The sequence below is a fragment of the Theropithecus gelada genome, chromosome 7a, assembly GCF_003255815.1.
Source record: "Theropithecus gelada isolate Dixy chromosome 7a, Tgel_1.0, whole genome shotgun sequence".
NCBI classification, from domain to species: Eukaryota; Metazoa; Chordata; class Mammalia; order Primates; family Cercopithecidae; genus Theropithecus; species Theropithecus gelada.
In genome coordinates this window covers 48,389,392-48,404,506 of record NC_037674.1, presented here as the reverse complement: position 1 = coordinate 48,404,506, position 15,115 = coordinate 48,389,392, and the positions used below count along the sequence as shown (strand labels likewise).

The 15,115-nt window shown below is 42.1% G+C and overlaps 1 protein-coding gene across 3 annotated transcripts in view; it reads left to right on the top strand.

Moving 5' to 3' along the window:
- Positions 1-15,115, top strand: part of ADPGK (ADP dependent glucokinase) — a 36,033-nt gene that overhangs the window by 18,577 nt on the left and 2,341 nt on the right. For all 3 annotated transcript variants that reach the window (XM_025390445.1, XM_025390448.1, XM_025390446.1), the window contains exons 4-6: positions 9,251-9,371; positions 13,103-13,299; positions 13,954-14,052. In XM_025390445.1, the coding sequence (XP_025246230.1) occupies positions 9,251-9,371; positions 13,103-13,299; positions 13,954-14,052 (417 nt within the window). The remainder of the gene's footprint in view (positions 1-9,250; positions 9,372-13,102; positions 13,300-13,953; positions 14,053-15,115) is intronic.

Below are 15,115 nucleotides of genomic sequence, written 5' to 3'. Positions count from 1 at the left end.
AGAACGTATATTCTGTTGATTTGAGGTGGAGAGTTCTGTAGATGTCTATTAGGTCCGCTTGGTGCAGAGTTGAGTTCAATTCCTGGATATCCTTGTTAACTTTCTGTCTCGTTGATCTGTCTAATGTTGACAGTGGAGTGTTAAAGTCTCCCATTATTATTATATGGGAGTCTAAGTCTCTTTGTAAGTCTCTAAGGACTTGCTTTATGAATCTGGGTGCTCCTGTATTGGGTGCATATATATTTAGGATAGTTAGCTCTTCCTGATGAATTGATCCCTTTACCATTATGTAATGGCCTTCTTTGTCTCTTTTGATCTTTGATGGTTTAAAGTCTGTTTTATCAGAGACTAGGATTGCAACCCCTGCTTTTTTTTGTTTTCCATTTGCTTGGTAGATCTTCCTCCATCCCTTTATTTTGAGCCTGTGTGTGTCTCTGCATGTGAGATGGGTCTCCTGAATACAGCAAACTGATGGGTCATGACTCTGTATCCAATTTGCCAGTCTGTGTCTTTTAATTGGACCATTTAGTCCATTTACATTTAAGGTTAATATTGTTAATGTGTGAACTTGATCTTGTCATTATGATATTAGCGGGTTGTTTTGCTCATTAGTTGATGCATTTTCTTCCTAAAGTCCGATGGACTTTACATTTTGGCATGTTTTTGCAATGGCTGGTACCACTTGTTCCTTTCCATGTTTAGTGCTTCCTTCAGGATATCTTGTAGGGCAGGCCCGGTGGTGACAAAATCTCTGAGCATTTGCTTGTCTGTAAAGGATTTTATTTCTCCTTCACTTATGAAACTTAGTTTGACTGGATGTGAAATTCTGGGTTGAAAATTCTTTTCTTTAATAATGTTGAATGTTGTCTCCCACTCTCTTCTGGCTTGTAGAGTTTCTGCCGAGAGATCTGCTGTTAGTCTGAAGGGCTTCCCTTTGTGGGTAACCCGACCTTTCTCTCTGGCTGCCTTTAACATTTCTTCCTTCATTTCAACTTTGGTGAATCTGACAATTATGTATCTTGGAGTTGCTCCTCTCGAGGAGTATCTTTGTGGCGTTCTCTGTATATCCTGAATTTGAATGTTGGCCTGCCTTACTGGGTTGGGGAAGTTCTCCTGGATGATATCCTGTAGAGTGTTTTCCAACTTGGTTCCATTTTCTCTGTCACTTTCAGGCACACAATCAGACATAGATTTGATCTTTTCACATAATCCCGTATTTCTTGGAGGCTTTGTTCATTTCTTTTTACTCTTTTTTCTCTACACTTCTCTTCTCGCTTCATTTCATTCATTTCATCTTCAATCACTGATAGTCTTTCTTCTAGTTGATCGAGTCGGTTACTGAAGCTTGTGCATTTGTCACGTAGTTCTCGTGTTATGATTTTCATCTCTATCAGTTCTTTTATGGTCTTCTCTGCATTGATTATTCTAGTTATCCATTCTTCCATTCTTTTTTCAAGGTTTTTAGTTTCTTTGCACTGGGTATGTAGTTCCTCCTTTAGCTCTGAGAAGTTAGATCGACTGAAGCCTTCTTCTCTCAACTCGTCAAAGTCATTCTCCATCCAGCTTTGTTCCGTTGCTGGCAATGAGCTGCGTTCCTTTGGAGCGGGAGATGTTCTCTGATTTTTTGAATTTCCAGCTTTTCTGTACTACTTTTTCCCCATCTTTGTGGATTTATCTGCCTTTGGTCTTTGATGATGGTGACGTACTGATGTGGTTTTGGTGTGGGTGTCCTTTCTGTTAGTTAGTTTTCCTTCTAACAGTCAGGACCCTCAGCTGCAGGTCTGTTGGAGTTTGCTTGAGGTCCACTCCAGGCCCTGTTTGCCTGGGTATCAGCAGCGGAGGCTGCAGAAGATAGAATATTGCTGAACATCGAGTGTTGCTGTCTGATTCTTGCTCTGGAAGCTTCGTGTCAGAGGTGTGCCCAGCTGTGTGAGGTGTGAGGTTCTGCACCTAATGGGGGATGTCTCCCAGTTAGGCTACTCAGGGGTCAGAGACCCACTTGAGCAGGCAGTCTGTCCGTTCTCAGATCTCAACCTCCGTGCTGGGAGAACCACTGCTCTCTTCAAAGCTGTCCGACCTGTATCTTCTTTTTTTCTGATCAGTTTGGCTAGAGGTTTATAAATTTTATTGCTCTTATTAATAAGTAATTAGCTTTTGGTTAATTGATTTTTCTCTATTTTTCTATTTTCCTTGGATTTTGCTTGCTTCAGATTTAACTTGCTCTTCTTTTTCTAGTTTCCTAATGTGAGAAGCTACAGTCATTGATTTGAGACCTTTCCTGTTTTCTCATATAGGGGTTTAGTGATATAAATATCCCCTAAGTACTGCTTTAGCTGCATCCCAAAGATTGGGATATGTTATTTTTATTTTCATTCAATTCAAAATACTAATATCCCTTTGATTTATTGAGATGTGCCATTTAATAGCCCATTCATGGACTACTTAGAGGTATGTTATTTAGTTTCTAAATATTTGGGAATTTTCCAGATGTCTTTCTGTTATTGATTTCTATTTCAATTTCAGTATGGTCAGAAAATATGCTTTCTATGACCTGAATCCTACTAAGTTTTAGATACGTTTTTATGGCACAGAATATGGTCTATCTTGGTGAGGTTCTGTGTGTACTTGAAAGTTTCAAGAATGTACATAAGCCTTTCTGTTGTTGGGTCGAGTGTTCTGTAAATGTCAATTAGGTGAGGTTGATTGATAGTGTTCAAGTCTTTTATATTCTTACTCTTTTTTTTTTTTTTTTTGGTCTATTTGATCTATCAATTATTAAGAGGGATGTTGACATCTCCAACTGTAATTTTGGATACCTGTCTATTTCCTTTATAGTTCTGTAACATTTTACTTTATGTATTTTGAAACTCTTTATTAGGTATATAAATGTTTAGGATTGTTACATCCCTTTCATGAATTAATTCCTTTATTATTACTAGGGATAAATAAAATCATTTCATAATTTTCTTTGCTCTGAAATCTATTTTGATTGAAATAGCCATTCCAGCTTTCATTTGATTAGTATTGGCATGGTATATCTTTTTCCGTCCTTGTGCTTTTAATCTATTTGCATCTTTTTACTTTAAAGTGTATTTTTTAATAGACAGCATATAGTTGAGACTTGCTTTTTAACCCACTTTGACAGTCTCTGCCTTTTAATCGGAGTGTTTAGACTGTTTATATCTAATGTGATTATTGATATATCAGGTTAGGTTTAAATTTGGCATCTTGCTATTTGTTTGCTATTTGTCCCATCTCTATCTTTTTCCCTCTTTTTCTGTACTCTTTTGGATTATTTTCTATGATTTCATTTTATCTTCTTTACTAGGTATAATTCTTTTTTTCTTAGTGGTTGCATTAGAGTTTATACTGTACATCTTTAGCCTATCACACACAGTCTACTTTCAAGTGATAACAGGCATACCTCAGGATACTGCATGTTTGGTTCTAGAGCACTGCAATAAAACAAATACTGCAATAGAATGAATCGCATGAATTTTGTTTCACAGTGCATTAAAAGTTATGTTTACACTGTACTGTAGTCAAGTAAGTGTGCAGTACCATTATGTCTAAAAAAAAAAGTGTACACAATTTTAGAGTACTTTGTTACCCATAAATGTTAACAATTATCTGAGCTTTCAGACAGTCATAATCTTTTTGCTGGCAGTACTTTGCCTTGATATTGATGGCTGCTTGCTGATCAGGGTGGTGGCTGCAGGTTGGGGTGGCTGTGGCAATTTCTTAAAATAAAACAATGACATTTGCCACATCAGTTAACTCTTCCTTTCGCAAAAGATTTCTCTGTAGCATGTGATGCTGTTTGATAGCACTTTACCCACAGTGGAACTTCATTCAAAATTGGAATCAGGCGAGGTACAGTGGCTCACACCTGTAATCCCAGCACTTTGGGAGAATAAGGCAGGAGGATCACTTGAGCCTGGGCAACATAGCGAGACCCCATCTCTAAAAAAAATGTTTTTTAATTAGCTGGGCATGGTGGCATGTGCTTATCATCTCAGCTACTTGGGAAGCTGAGGCAGGAAGATCTCGTAAGCCTAGGAGTTTGAGGCTACTGTGAGCTATGATTGTGCCACTGCACTCTAGGTTGGGTGATAGAGCAAATTCCTGTCTCTAAAAATGAAAAATTAAAAAACTTTTAAAAATTGGAGGCAGTCCTCTCAAACCTTCCTGCTATTTGCCATTATCAACTAAGTGTATGTAATACTCTAAATCTTTTGTTGTCATTTCAACAATATTCACAGCATCTTTACTAGGAGTAGATTCCATCTCAAAAAACCACTCTTTGCTCATCCATAAGAAGCAACTCTATCTGTTCAAGTTTTATCATGAAGAATACAGTAATTCAGTCACATCTTCAGGCCCCACTGCTCATTCTAGTTCTCTTGCAATTTTCGCCTCATCTGCAGTTACTTCCTTTACTGAAGTCTTGAATCTCAAAGGTGTCCAAGAGGGTTAGAATCAACTTCTTTGAAACTCCTGTTAATGTTGATATGCTGCCTTCCTCCTATAAATCATAAATGTTCTTAATGGTATTTAGAATGGTAAATTCTTTCCAGAGGTTTTCAGTTTATTTGCCCAGATCCATCAGAGGAGTTATTATCCATGGCAGCTATAGCCTTATGAAATGTATTTCTTAAATAATAGACTTGAAAGTCAAAATTCTAGCCAGGTGCAGTGGCTCATGCCTGTAATCCTAGCACTTTGAGAGGCTAAGGTGGGCAGATCACTTGAGGCCGGGAGTTTGAGACCAGTCTGGCCAACATGGTGAAACCCCATCTCTACTAAAAATACAAAAACTGGCCAGGTGTGGTAGTGCACGCCTGCAGTCCCAGCTACTCAGGAGGCTCAGGCACAAGAATCACTTGAAGGAGATTGCAGTGGACTGAGATCAGGCTACTATACTCCAGCCTGGGTGACAGATCCAGACTCTGTCTCAAGAAAAAAAGTCAAAATAACTTCTTAATTTATGGGTTGCAGAATGGATGTTGTGTTAGCGGGCATGAAAACATCATCCTTCTCCCTATACATTTCCAGCAGAGCTCTTGGGTGACTAGGTATACTGTCAATGAGCAGTGATACTTTAAACAAATTTTTTTTTTTTTTGTGAGCAGTAGTTCTGAACAGTGGGCTTAAAATGCCTATTAAACTGTAAACAGGTATGCTGTCATTCAGGCTTTATTGTTCCATTTATAGAACACAGGCAGAGTAGATTTAGCATCATACTTAGGGATCCTAGAATTTTTCAGAATGGTCAGTGAGCATTGGCTTCAATTTAGTCACCAGCTGTGTTAGCCCCAACAAGAGAGTCAGTTTGTTCTTTGAAGCTTTGAAGGTAGGCATTGACTTCTGCTCTCCAGCTCTGAAAGTCCTAGATGGCACCTTCTTAAAATTATCTTATGTACTTATCCAGCATTACCCTACAACAGAAGGCTGTTTTGTGTACATCAAACCTGTTGTTTAGTGCAGCCATGTTCATCAGTGATCTTAGCTAGATCTTTTGGATAAGTTGCTGCAGCTTCTGCATCAGCACTTGCTGCTTCACCTTGCATTTTTATGTTGTGGAGACAGCTTCTTTCCTTAAACCTCATGAACCAACCTCTGCTAGCTTCCAACTTTTCTTTTGCAGCTTCCTCACCTCTCTCAGCCTTCATAGAATTGGAGAGAGTAGGGCATTGCTCTGGATTAGGCTTTGGCTTAAGGGAATGTTGTAGCTTGTTTGATCTGCTATCCAGACCATTCAAACTTTCACATATCAGCAATAGGGCTGTTTTGCTTTCTTTTTGTTGTTGTTTTTTGTTTTTGTTTTGTTTTGTTTTGCTTTCTTATATTCGTATGTTCACTAGAGTAGCACTTTTAATTTCCTTCAAGGACTTTTTGCATTCACAACTTGGCTAACAGCATAAAAGGCTTTTCTCAGCTTTCTACATGCCTTCTTTGCTAAGTTTAATCATTTCTAGCTTTTGATTTAAAGTTAGAGATGTGCAATTCTTCCATTCACTTGAACACACAGAGGCCATTGTAGGGTTATTAACTGGCCTAATTTCAATATTGTTATGTCTCAGGAAATTTTAGTGAGGCCCAAGGAGAGGGCGAGAGACGGGAACAGCCGGTCCATGGAGTGGTCAGAACACATAAATTATTTATCGATTAAGTTCACTGTCTTATGTGGGAATGATCTGTGGTGTCCCAAAATAGTTATAATAGTAGCATCCATCAAAGATCACTGATCACCATAACAGACATAATAATGAAAACCTTCGAAATGTGAGAACAACCAGAATGTGACAGAGACACGAAGTGATTACATGCTGTTGGAAAAGTGGTGCCCAGAGGGGACCACAGGGTTGCCACAAACTGTCAATTTGTAAAAACTGCAGTGTCTGCAGAGCACAGTCAAGTGAAGCACAATAAAATGAGGTATGCCTGTACTTCTCTCCCTCCAATCTTTATACGATCATTGTGAAATACTTGACTTCTGCATGTTACAAACCTCACACTACATTTGTTAGTACTTTTCTTCAGTTATCTCTTAAAGAGATTTAAATAATAAGAAAAATAATCTTATGTACTTATCTAGCATTACCATTTCTGTTGTTCTTCATTTCTTTGTTTAGATCCGTATTTCTGGCTGGGCATGGTGGCTCATGCCTGTAATTGCAGCACTTTGGAAGGCCAAGATGGGCAGATCACTTGAGGTCAGGAGTTCAAGACCAGCCTGACACGGTCAGGTCAACATGGTGAAACCCCATCTCTACTAAAAATACAAAAAAAAAAAAAATTAGCCAAGCGTGGTGGTGCGTGTCCATAATCCCAGTTACTTGGGAGGCTGAGGCGGGAGAATCACTTAAATGCAAGAGGTGGAGGTTACAGTGAGCCGAGATCACACCACTGTACTCCAGCCTGAGCGACTCCGTCTCAAAAAAATACAAAAACATATTTCCATCTCGTGTCATTCTCCCTTCTGCCAGAAGGACTTCTTTTAACATTGCTTGTAGTGGGAGTCTGCTAGTGATAAATTCTTTCAGGTTCCGTATACCTGGAAATTCTTTTACAGTAATATGCTGAGATGTTTGTAGGGCTTACTAAATTTATTCCTGTTTCTTTTTTGCTTTGTCGCCCATGCTAAAGTGCAGTGGCATGATCTTGGCTCTCTACCCTCCCAGGTTCAAGTGATTCTTCTGCCTCAGCCTCCTGAGTAGATGGGATTACAGGTGTACGCCACCACGCCTAGCTAAATTTTTTGTATTTTTGGTAGAGATAGGGTTTCACCATGTTGGCCAGGCTGGTCTTGAACTCCTGACCTCAAGTGATCTGCCTGTCTCAGCCTCCCAAAGTGCTGGGCTTACAGGCATGAGCCACCGTGCCTGGCCAGTTTATTCCTGTTTTTTAGGGATCGTCCTTTATTGTCTGATGTTCACACAATGTTTTGAAAACCATTGTTTCATACATTTTGTCTTTTTTGTTGTTTCAGGCAGGAGGGTAAATATGGCCTGTGGCCCTCGTTGTCTCATCTTGGAAGTGGAGCACTAGCCAAGAATTAGAGAAAGGAAGTAAAGTGTTTGGGGCAAAACTTTCAGAATTGGCAAGTAAAGGGCATGTGTCAAGGCAGAAAAGGGAGAGGAGTATATTTTTATCCAGAAGCCGGGATTTCTTAGATAACACAAAAGTACCTCTGTACAAAGCCGTCTATATAAGCAGTTAATTAGCAAGTTAATGCCTTTTGAAGCTTCTGGGTGGGACATATTAAATCTGAAATGGGCCGAGTATGTTGGCTTATGCCTGTAATCCTAGCAATTTGGGAGGCTGAGATCTCTTGAGCTCAGGAGTTCGAGACTAGCCTGGGCAACATAGTGAGGCCTTGTCTCTATTAAAAATAAAAATAAAAAATTAGCCAGGCCCGGTGACTCATGCCTGTAGTCCCAGCTACTCTAGAGGCTGAGGCAGGAGGATCGCTTGAGCCTGGGAGGTCAAGGCTGTGGTGAGCTATGGTTGTACCACTGCACTCCAGCCCGGGGAACAGAGCAAAACTCTGTCTCAAAAAAAAAAAAGAAAAAAAAATATGAAGCAGTGTTGACAGTCTCTGGGGACTTTCCTTTAAATCTCAGTGCAGTCTTCATTGTTCAGTGGTTTTGAGTCTGCTAGCCTGGCCTTGAATGGTGTGGCAAAAACAATGGCTTATTGGAGTTGAGGAACAAGAACAGATAAGAAATGGCTTCTAGAAAGAATAGCCAGAGGGAGGCCCTGGTTGGAGTTGAAGAAAAAGGTTTTGGAAAAGCTGCAGAGCCCCTTCCCCTGAAGTCTCTCAGTTGGGATGCTCTTTAATTTTCATATTGAAAAGACTGTCCTATTCACGTAACAGTTCAGTAATGGGAGAGAATTTTATTCCACAAATGAGGTCACCCGGTTGAGGATATGGTGATCCAGAAACTGTTTTTATACCGTATAAAAACTCAAACAGTTTTCATCTGGCAGCTTTGTTGCAGACAACGTCCCATGTCTCTTTGCGTGCACAAGGTGTGAGTGAGTAAAGAAAGTGGGGGTAGGGTCTTCTTTGGCTGTCATAGTAGCAAAATACCATAAACTTAGGGTCTCAAGCAACAGAAGTTTATTTTCTCACAGTGGAGACTGGAAAGCCCCAGATCAAGGTTCCAGCAAGGTGTGGCTTCTGGTGAGAAGTCTCTTCTTGGTTGCAGGTGGCCACCTTCTCAGTGTGTTCCCACATGTCCTGTCCTTGGTGCACGCGGTCGCGGGAGAGAGATTGATCTCTCTCTCTTTTCTTATCAGGCCACCAGTTCTATCTGATTAGGACCTCAACTCACCATTATGACCTCATTTCATATTAATTACCTTCCAAAAGCCCTATCTCCAAATAAGCCACATGGGGGTTTGGGCTTCACCATCTAAATTTGGGGAGGTGACACAAACATGCAGTCCTCAGCAGAGGGAATGAGATGCAGCAGCTGCATAGGTGCCTGATGGCTGTGACACAGTTCTTTTGTCAGCCTCTCAGTTCTGGGTACATTATGGTCATACCCTCCAGAGGCCTTAGCCCTGGTGACATGCCTTCTGCTGCACACCTCCAAACCAACAGCTTTCAAAATTAGATTTGGATTCCAATATTTTGTTGAAATGATTAGAATCAGCCTGAATGTACTGTCCTGGGGTACTGTTGAGGTTCTGTGGGGCAAGGAATGGGGCTCCTGATGGACTTCGTGTTGCTTGTCTCCAGGTTCTTCTTTGCGGTCCAGTTGGTCCAAAGCTACATGAGCTTCTTGATGACAATGTCTTTGTTCCACCAGAGTCATTGCAGGAAGTGGATGAGTTCCACCTCATTTTAGAGTATCAAGCAGGTAAGGAAATGAGTAAGTAATGGTGGCAAGACCAGTCAGGGGACTGTGTATTGTCAGATTGGGGTGTGACTGTGCCAGAAATTTATCTTGGTAAATCAGCAGGATCCTGTTTTTGCCATACTGAACGTTTCCTGACCTATTGGTTCTACTGAGCTGATACTGGCCATTGTCTCAAGGGAGACTGATAGAGTATTACAACATGGAAGAAAATTTCCAGGTCTACAAACAGAATTGCTCTGAAGCCAAGATAAATCAGACTGTAGGAAAGCAGGCATCTCAAATAAAAATGAAAATGTGTTAAACACACATACATAAAGTTTTCCTTTATGACTAAGAGAAGAGAAAGGCAGGTAGCATCCATTCAGCTCTGTGCTGGATTCTGCCCTAGGCCTTTCTGACTGACTCTTCCTAGCTGCTTGGGGTTGATTCCAAGCTACTGGCAAGTTTCTCTGGAGCATTTTATTTTTCCTTGGGTGTGTGAGTGGAAGTGTTTTGTATTTAACATCACTATATTGTTTCCCATCAGATGTTCTAATGTTAATAAATCCACATCCACTGCATCCCATCCCCTCTTCCCTGCAGATTTTATGTGTTACATAGATTAGGCATCTGGTTTCTGAGAAAATCTTAAATACTTGGACATACTTTGATCCTGTGTATTTCCTGCTGTATTTTTCCCTCTGCTCAGAACTCAGACTCTTGAGTTTCTGATTCAACACATTGTTAATTCATATTTAAGACTCAAGCATCTAAACAGACTAATTGGTACCTTGAAGCAGCACTTAATACTCTTTAGTGAACTACTTCCAAGTCAATTAAGAGAATCTTCTCTACTAGAGTAATTAACTTTAACACAAGATATGAACTATGTTTCTTGAAATTTATGCCTTTCTCCAGGTAGAAAAAGAGTTGTAACATGTTCTGGTTCTCTTTCGGGTCTTTACTAGAATCAGCTGGGAAGTAAGGAAGGATAGGGTCTGAAAATTAGGGAAACACTGTTGACGTAGGCAGTTCGTACTTAATGCTACACGAGTTTTTGAGTTTCTCAGCTTTAGTTTTCCCCAGTGGGAAGTAAGAGTGATAGTTTTTGCTGCCTGATCATTGTGGTAAGGATTAAGAGATTGGTTGGTGTGTGGAAACACTGTGAGCAGCCTGGATGAAAAGATGACCTGGCTGCGCACCGTGGCTCACACCTGTAATGCCAGCACTTTGTGAGGCTGCAGCAGGTAGATCACAAGGTCAGGAGTTCAAGATCAGCTTGGCCAAGATGGTGAAACCCCTTCTCTACTAAAAATACAAAAATTAGCCAGCTGTGGTAGCGGGCATCTGTAATCCCAGCTACTTGGTAGGCTGAGGCAGAGAATTGCTTGAGCCTGGGAGGTGGAGGTTGCAGTGAACCGAGATTGCACCACTGCACTCCAGCCTGGGCGACAGAACGAGACTCCATCTCAAAAAAAACAAAAATAAAATAAAATAATGCCCTGACTGTGGACTGGAAGGGTCTGGAATTGCTAAAGATGAGCCTCTGAGGTATTGCTGCCATGAGTTCCAGATTCATGTCACTTTTTTTTTGGCATCCACAGCATGAACTGGGGAGCTTTGTGATTCCTGGTTTGTCATTTTCCCTGGTGACTACAGAGTGGAGAGTCTTATGTCTTCAGCAAGACTTTGATGATGTATTGGACAGCTGTGCCTTGTATGTAGTTAAGGAGACAGCACAGCTCACCTCACAAAGAGTGTCTCCATCCTTGGGTTTATAAGCGTCACACTTCAGTTTTTCTTTCCTATGCCTTTTCTGCGTACAAAGCAGTGGACTTCCATTAAACTTTGTGAGGGGACATTTTCCTAGGTCCAAGGAGGGAGCCTAGACTGGTGGCAGCAGTCCTGGGCTCAGCTCTCTCAACAGAAATCCATTCCCAGTTTCTCTCTGACATCAATTAGGGACATTCCAAGGGATGTGTCCACTTTTTTTTCACATTCTTTCTTACCACACCTCCCCAGAGAAGCCCATCGTCAGGCTTGGGCTGGGAATCCAGTGAGTCACTATGTAGAGGTTTTGCTGACTTACTAGCTGAGGGCAGGATGATACATTGAGAAGAGATTGCTTGCAGAAATGAATACAACACTTTGTGAGGAAAGAGGGGTGCTACCTACCATTACAGGCAGAATTCGATCCATTTGCTTCTCGGGCCACCCCTCTGCCCTGTGTCCTGTGGAAACAGCAAGCAGCTCTGCATGGTTCTTCTCGTCCTTGCCTTGCAGAAGCCTGTTTGTTTTTGCCTCTGTCACTTCCTGAAGCAGTGTATTTTGAATACGGTGTGGCTCCTTTTTCCTAGATTCAATCAGGTCGTGTTTCCTGGCAGTGTCACTATTCAAGGGTTGAGTTCGTGCCTTGCTCTCTGGAGAATATCAATGTAATGTATTTTTCTCATTGTACAGAGTCTTTGTTGATTTGCAAAATGTTGGATTTGGAGTTCATAACCATATTTTTTGTTGTCATGGGCATTTAGGTCATCAATCTGTTCTCTTATTTGCTTGTTCTTTTAATTCATTCCCATGGCTATATGCCAGACGCAGCGTGACGCAGAAGGAATATGATAGAGGATGACACAGGCCCTGCCCTCAGCTCACAGTTTACTGCCAGAGATAGACACTTGGAAAAAGTAATTACAGGCTGGGCGTGGTGGCTCAGACGCCTGTAATCCCAGCACTTTGGAAGGCCGAGGCAGGCAGATCACCTGAGGTCAGGAGTTTTAAGACCAGTCTGGCCAACATGGTGAAATTCCATCTCTACTAAAAATACAAAAATTAGCCGGGTGTGGTGGTGGATTCCTGTAATCCCAGCTACTTGGGAGGCTGAGGCAGGAGAATCACTTGAACCTGGGAGGCAGTGGTTGCAGTGAGCCGAGATCGCACCATTGCACTTCAACCTCAGCAACAGAGCAAAACTCCATCTCAAAAAAAAAGAAAGAAAAAAAGAAAAAGTAATTGCAAAATCATGTGCCTCAGTCCTGTATTAGGGTACAGTGGTGGCTCTGGAATGGAGGTAATCAAGTCTGCTTAGGGGTGGTAGAGTTAGGAAAGGCTTCATATTAAGGGAGGAACTAGCACTTAAACTTTGTCTTAAACAGTCATTCCTCCAAAGCAACTCACATAGAAGCAACTGGAGCAGCCAGATAGTCTGACCCTTTGGATCAGGTGCCCAGAAACCACTGATGGGCAGCAGGGAAGAGGAGATGCAGTGAGCTTGGCTGTTGGGAAGGAATTCAGCCTGCTTAAGTTCCAACTGAATGAAAGATGCTCAGGGCAATGCTGTGAGGAAGAATGTGCTTTAAACAATGACAGCCAGTACTGTCTGCAGGGCGTGCGTTCTGCGCACTGTATGCTGGTATTTGGAAGTCATGCTGCTGTTCTGTACTGTCTCTCCTGTGTTTGAGAGCTCAGTGGATGGTAGGGCTGTCCTGGGACTCGGGGAGCTAATTACCCTGAAAAAGGCATATAGCACCCATACTATGTTTCTGTTTCTTGGTTGGGTTTGGGTTTAGGTATTTGGTTTGTTTCTTGCAGTGCCATGCTGACCTTAGACCATTGTTGCCAGGGTCTCCTCAGCCAGAAACCAGCCTGCTTGGAGCCAAGGCTCCAAGCCTGTGAGGTGGCTGAAAGTGCCCCCACAGCTAGGAGACCTAAAGCCTCTTCCTTTTCTTCCCATTGTGTTGACTGGGTTTTTCCAGGGGAGGAGTGGGGCCAGTTAAAAGCTCCCCATGCCAACCGATTCATCTTCTCTCACGACCTCTCCAACGGGGCCATGAATATGCTGGAGGTGTTTGTGTCTAGCCTGGAGGAGTTTCAGCCAGACCTGGTGGTCCTCTCTGGATTGCACATGATGGAGGGACAAAGCAAGGAGCTCCAGAGGAAGAGACTCTTGGAGGTAATGGCACTGTTACAGAATTTCACAGATCTCAGCTGGTGGTTTTCTTCAGATTCCAGCCTCTCTTGGCATCTGCTGCCTTGTCTTAGGTCCTGGCCTCACAGGGACATAATCTTGGCAGCTGGCTGTGGAGCTTGCCTCCTGCTGCAGTGAGGCACCTCACTGTATCCCTACAGATGTGGGCAGCAGCTTGAGTAGGACAGGTCAGAACATCTTCTTGCCTGAGCCTCTGCATCCTGTGCTAAACTGACCGTGGTTGCAAGCTGCAGGGTTTGTAGTTTGTGTCCTTTGTGTTATTTGTATCATCTCACTTCACATCAGCTATGCTGCAACTCCTACAGATTCGTACAGCAGTCGAAGTGAACTGCTCCATTTAGGTCCCAGGAATAGGCTGGCCACATGAATATACAGGGACACTTCTTTGTCATCTCTGATTCTGTATCCCTGATGGCTCTGCACAGCCTAGTCTTCCCTGGTGGGAAAAGTGTCCCTTGTCAACAGAGGCGGTGGGGGACCCACATTGCTTGTAGCTCTCGTGAGCATGCAAAGAAGGCCATTACCAGGAGGAACCGCCTCTCAGGATCTGATCTATTTTCCCCCTTTCTTTACTTCCTTCTATTTCTAATGGCAGTGCTTATCTTCTTCTCTTTGCAGGTTGTAACTTCCATTTCTGACATCCCCACTGGTATTCCAGTTCACCTAGAGCTGGCCAGTATGACCAACAGGGAGCTCATGAGCAGCATTGTGCATCAGGTAACCACATGGGACCATTATTTGGCCCTGATCCTCATAGAGCCTTGCAGAGAAGCTTTTTTGTGCAGTGGGACCATCTGTTTGGGCTCAGGGACTGGCTCACTGACATGTAAGTTTGTGTCACTCAGAATCAAGTCCATGGAGATCCAAATAAGGATCCAGGACTGTTCTGAAACAGTAGTGTCTCCTACTAGGTTAAAGTTACGTAACTGACAGATTTGTCGATATTTCTCCTCTGGAATGGGAAAGTTGAAAGTGAGTGGAGAAAACTGAAAGCCCAGCTCAGCTGTTTTCAGTTGAATTTCAAGAAGCTCAAAGCAAAGAAACTTTGGGGGAACCTCCCTCCTTCCTCAGGCATCTGGGTGTTCGGCGCCTGCCTCTGGGCAGCAGCAGTGATTAGTATAAATCCGAGCAGGTGAGGCTTCAGAACACAAGCTTTGGAGACCTGGGTTAGCATGCCAGCCTTGCACTCCCCGGCTTCATGAACTCAGGCAAGTTATCTCACCTGGCAATCTATTGTTACCTAATCTTCTTAATAGGTTATATATTCATTTGGTTAAAAAATACTCCAAAACTATGAAAAGATATGCAATGAAGTCTCCCTCCTACTTCCTCCCCTTCCCTACTTGTAACCTTCATCAGTTTATTTCCAGAGTTCTTTTGTACAAGTATAAGAAAATACGGAAATATATCCTGATTTTCCTTTTCCATCCGCTTTTCCCCAAAAAGATAGCATAGCCTACTGAATACACTGTTCTTCACTTCGCTCTTTTTTTCACTAAATATATCTTGGAGATCTTCCTGCATCACTAACATGGAGAGTATCCTCTGTCTTTTCACAGCCACATGGTTAAAATGAATGTGTAGATGTACCTCTGTTTACTTAACCTGAACCTTCTTGATGGACATATTGGTTATTTACTGCCCTTTGCTGTTACACACAGTGCTGCAGTGAACGACTTTATACATGATTTTATTTTGCGTGTGAGCAAGTCCATATGTATGAGAAGTTTTCAGAAGAAGAACAGCTGGATTGGAGCATAAGAAAGCATTTGTAATTTTG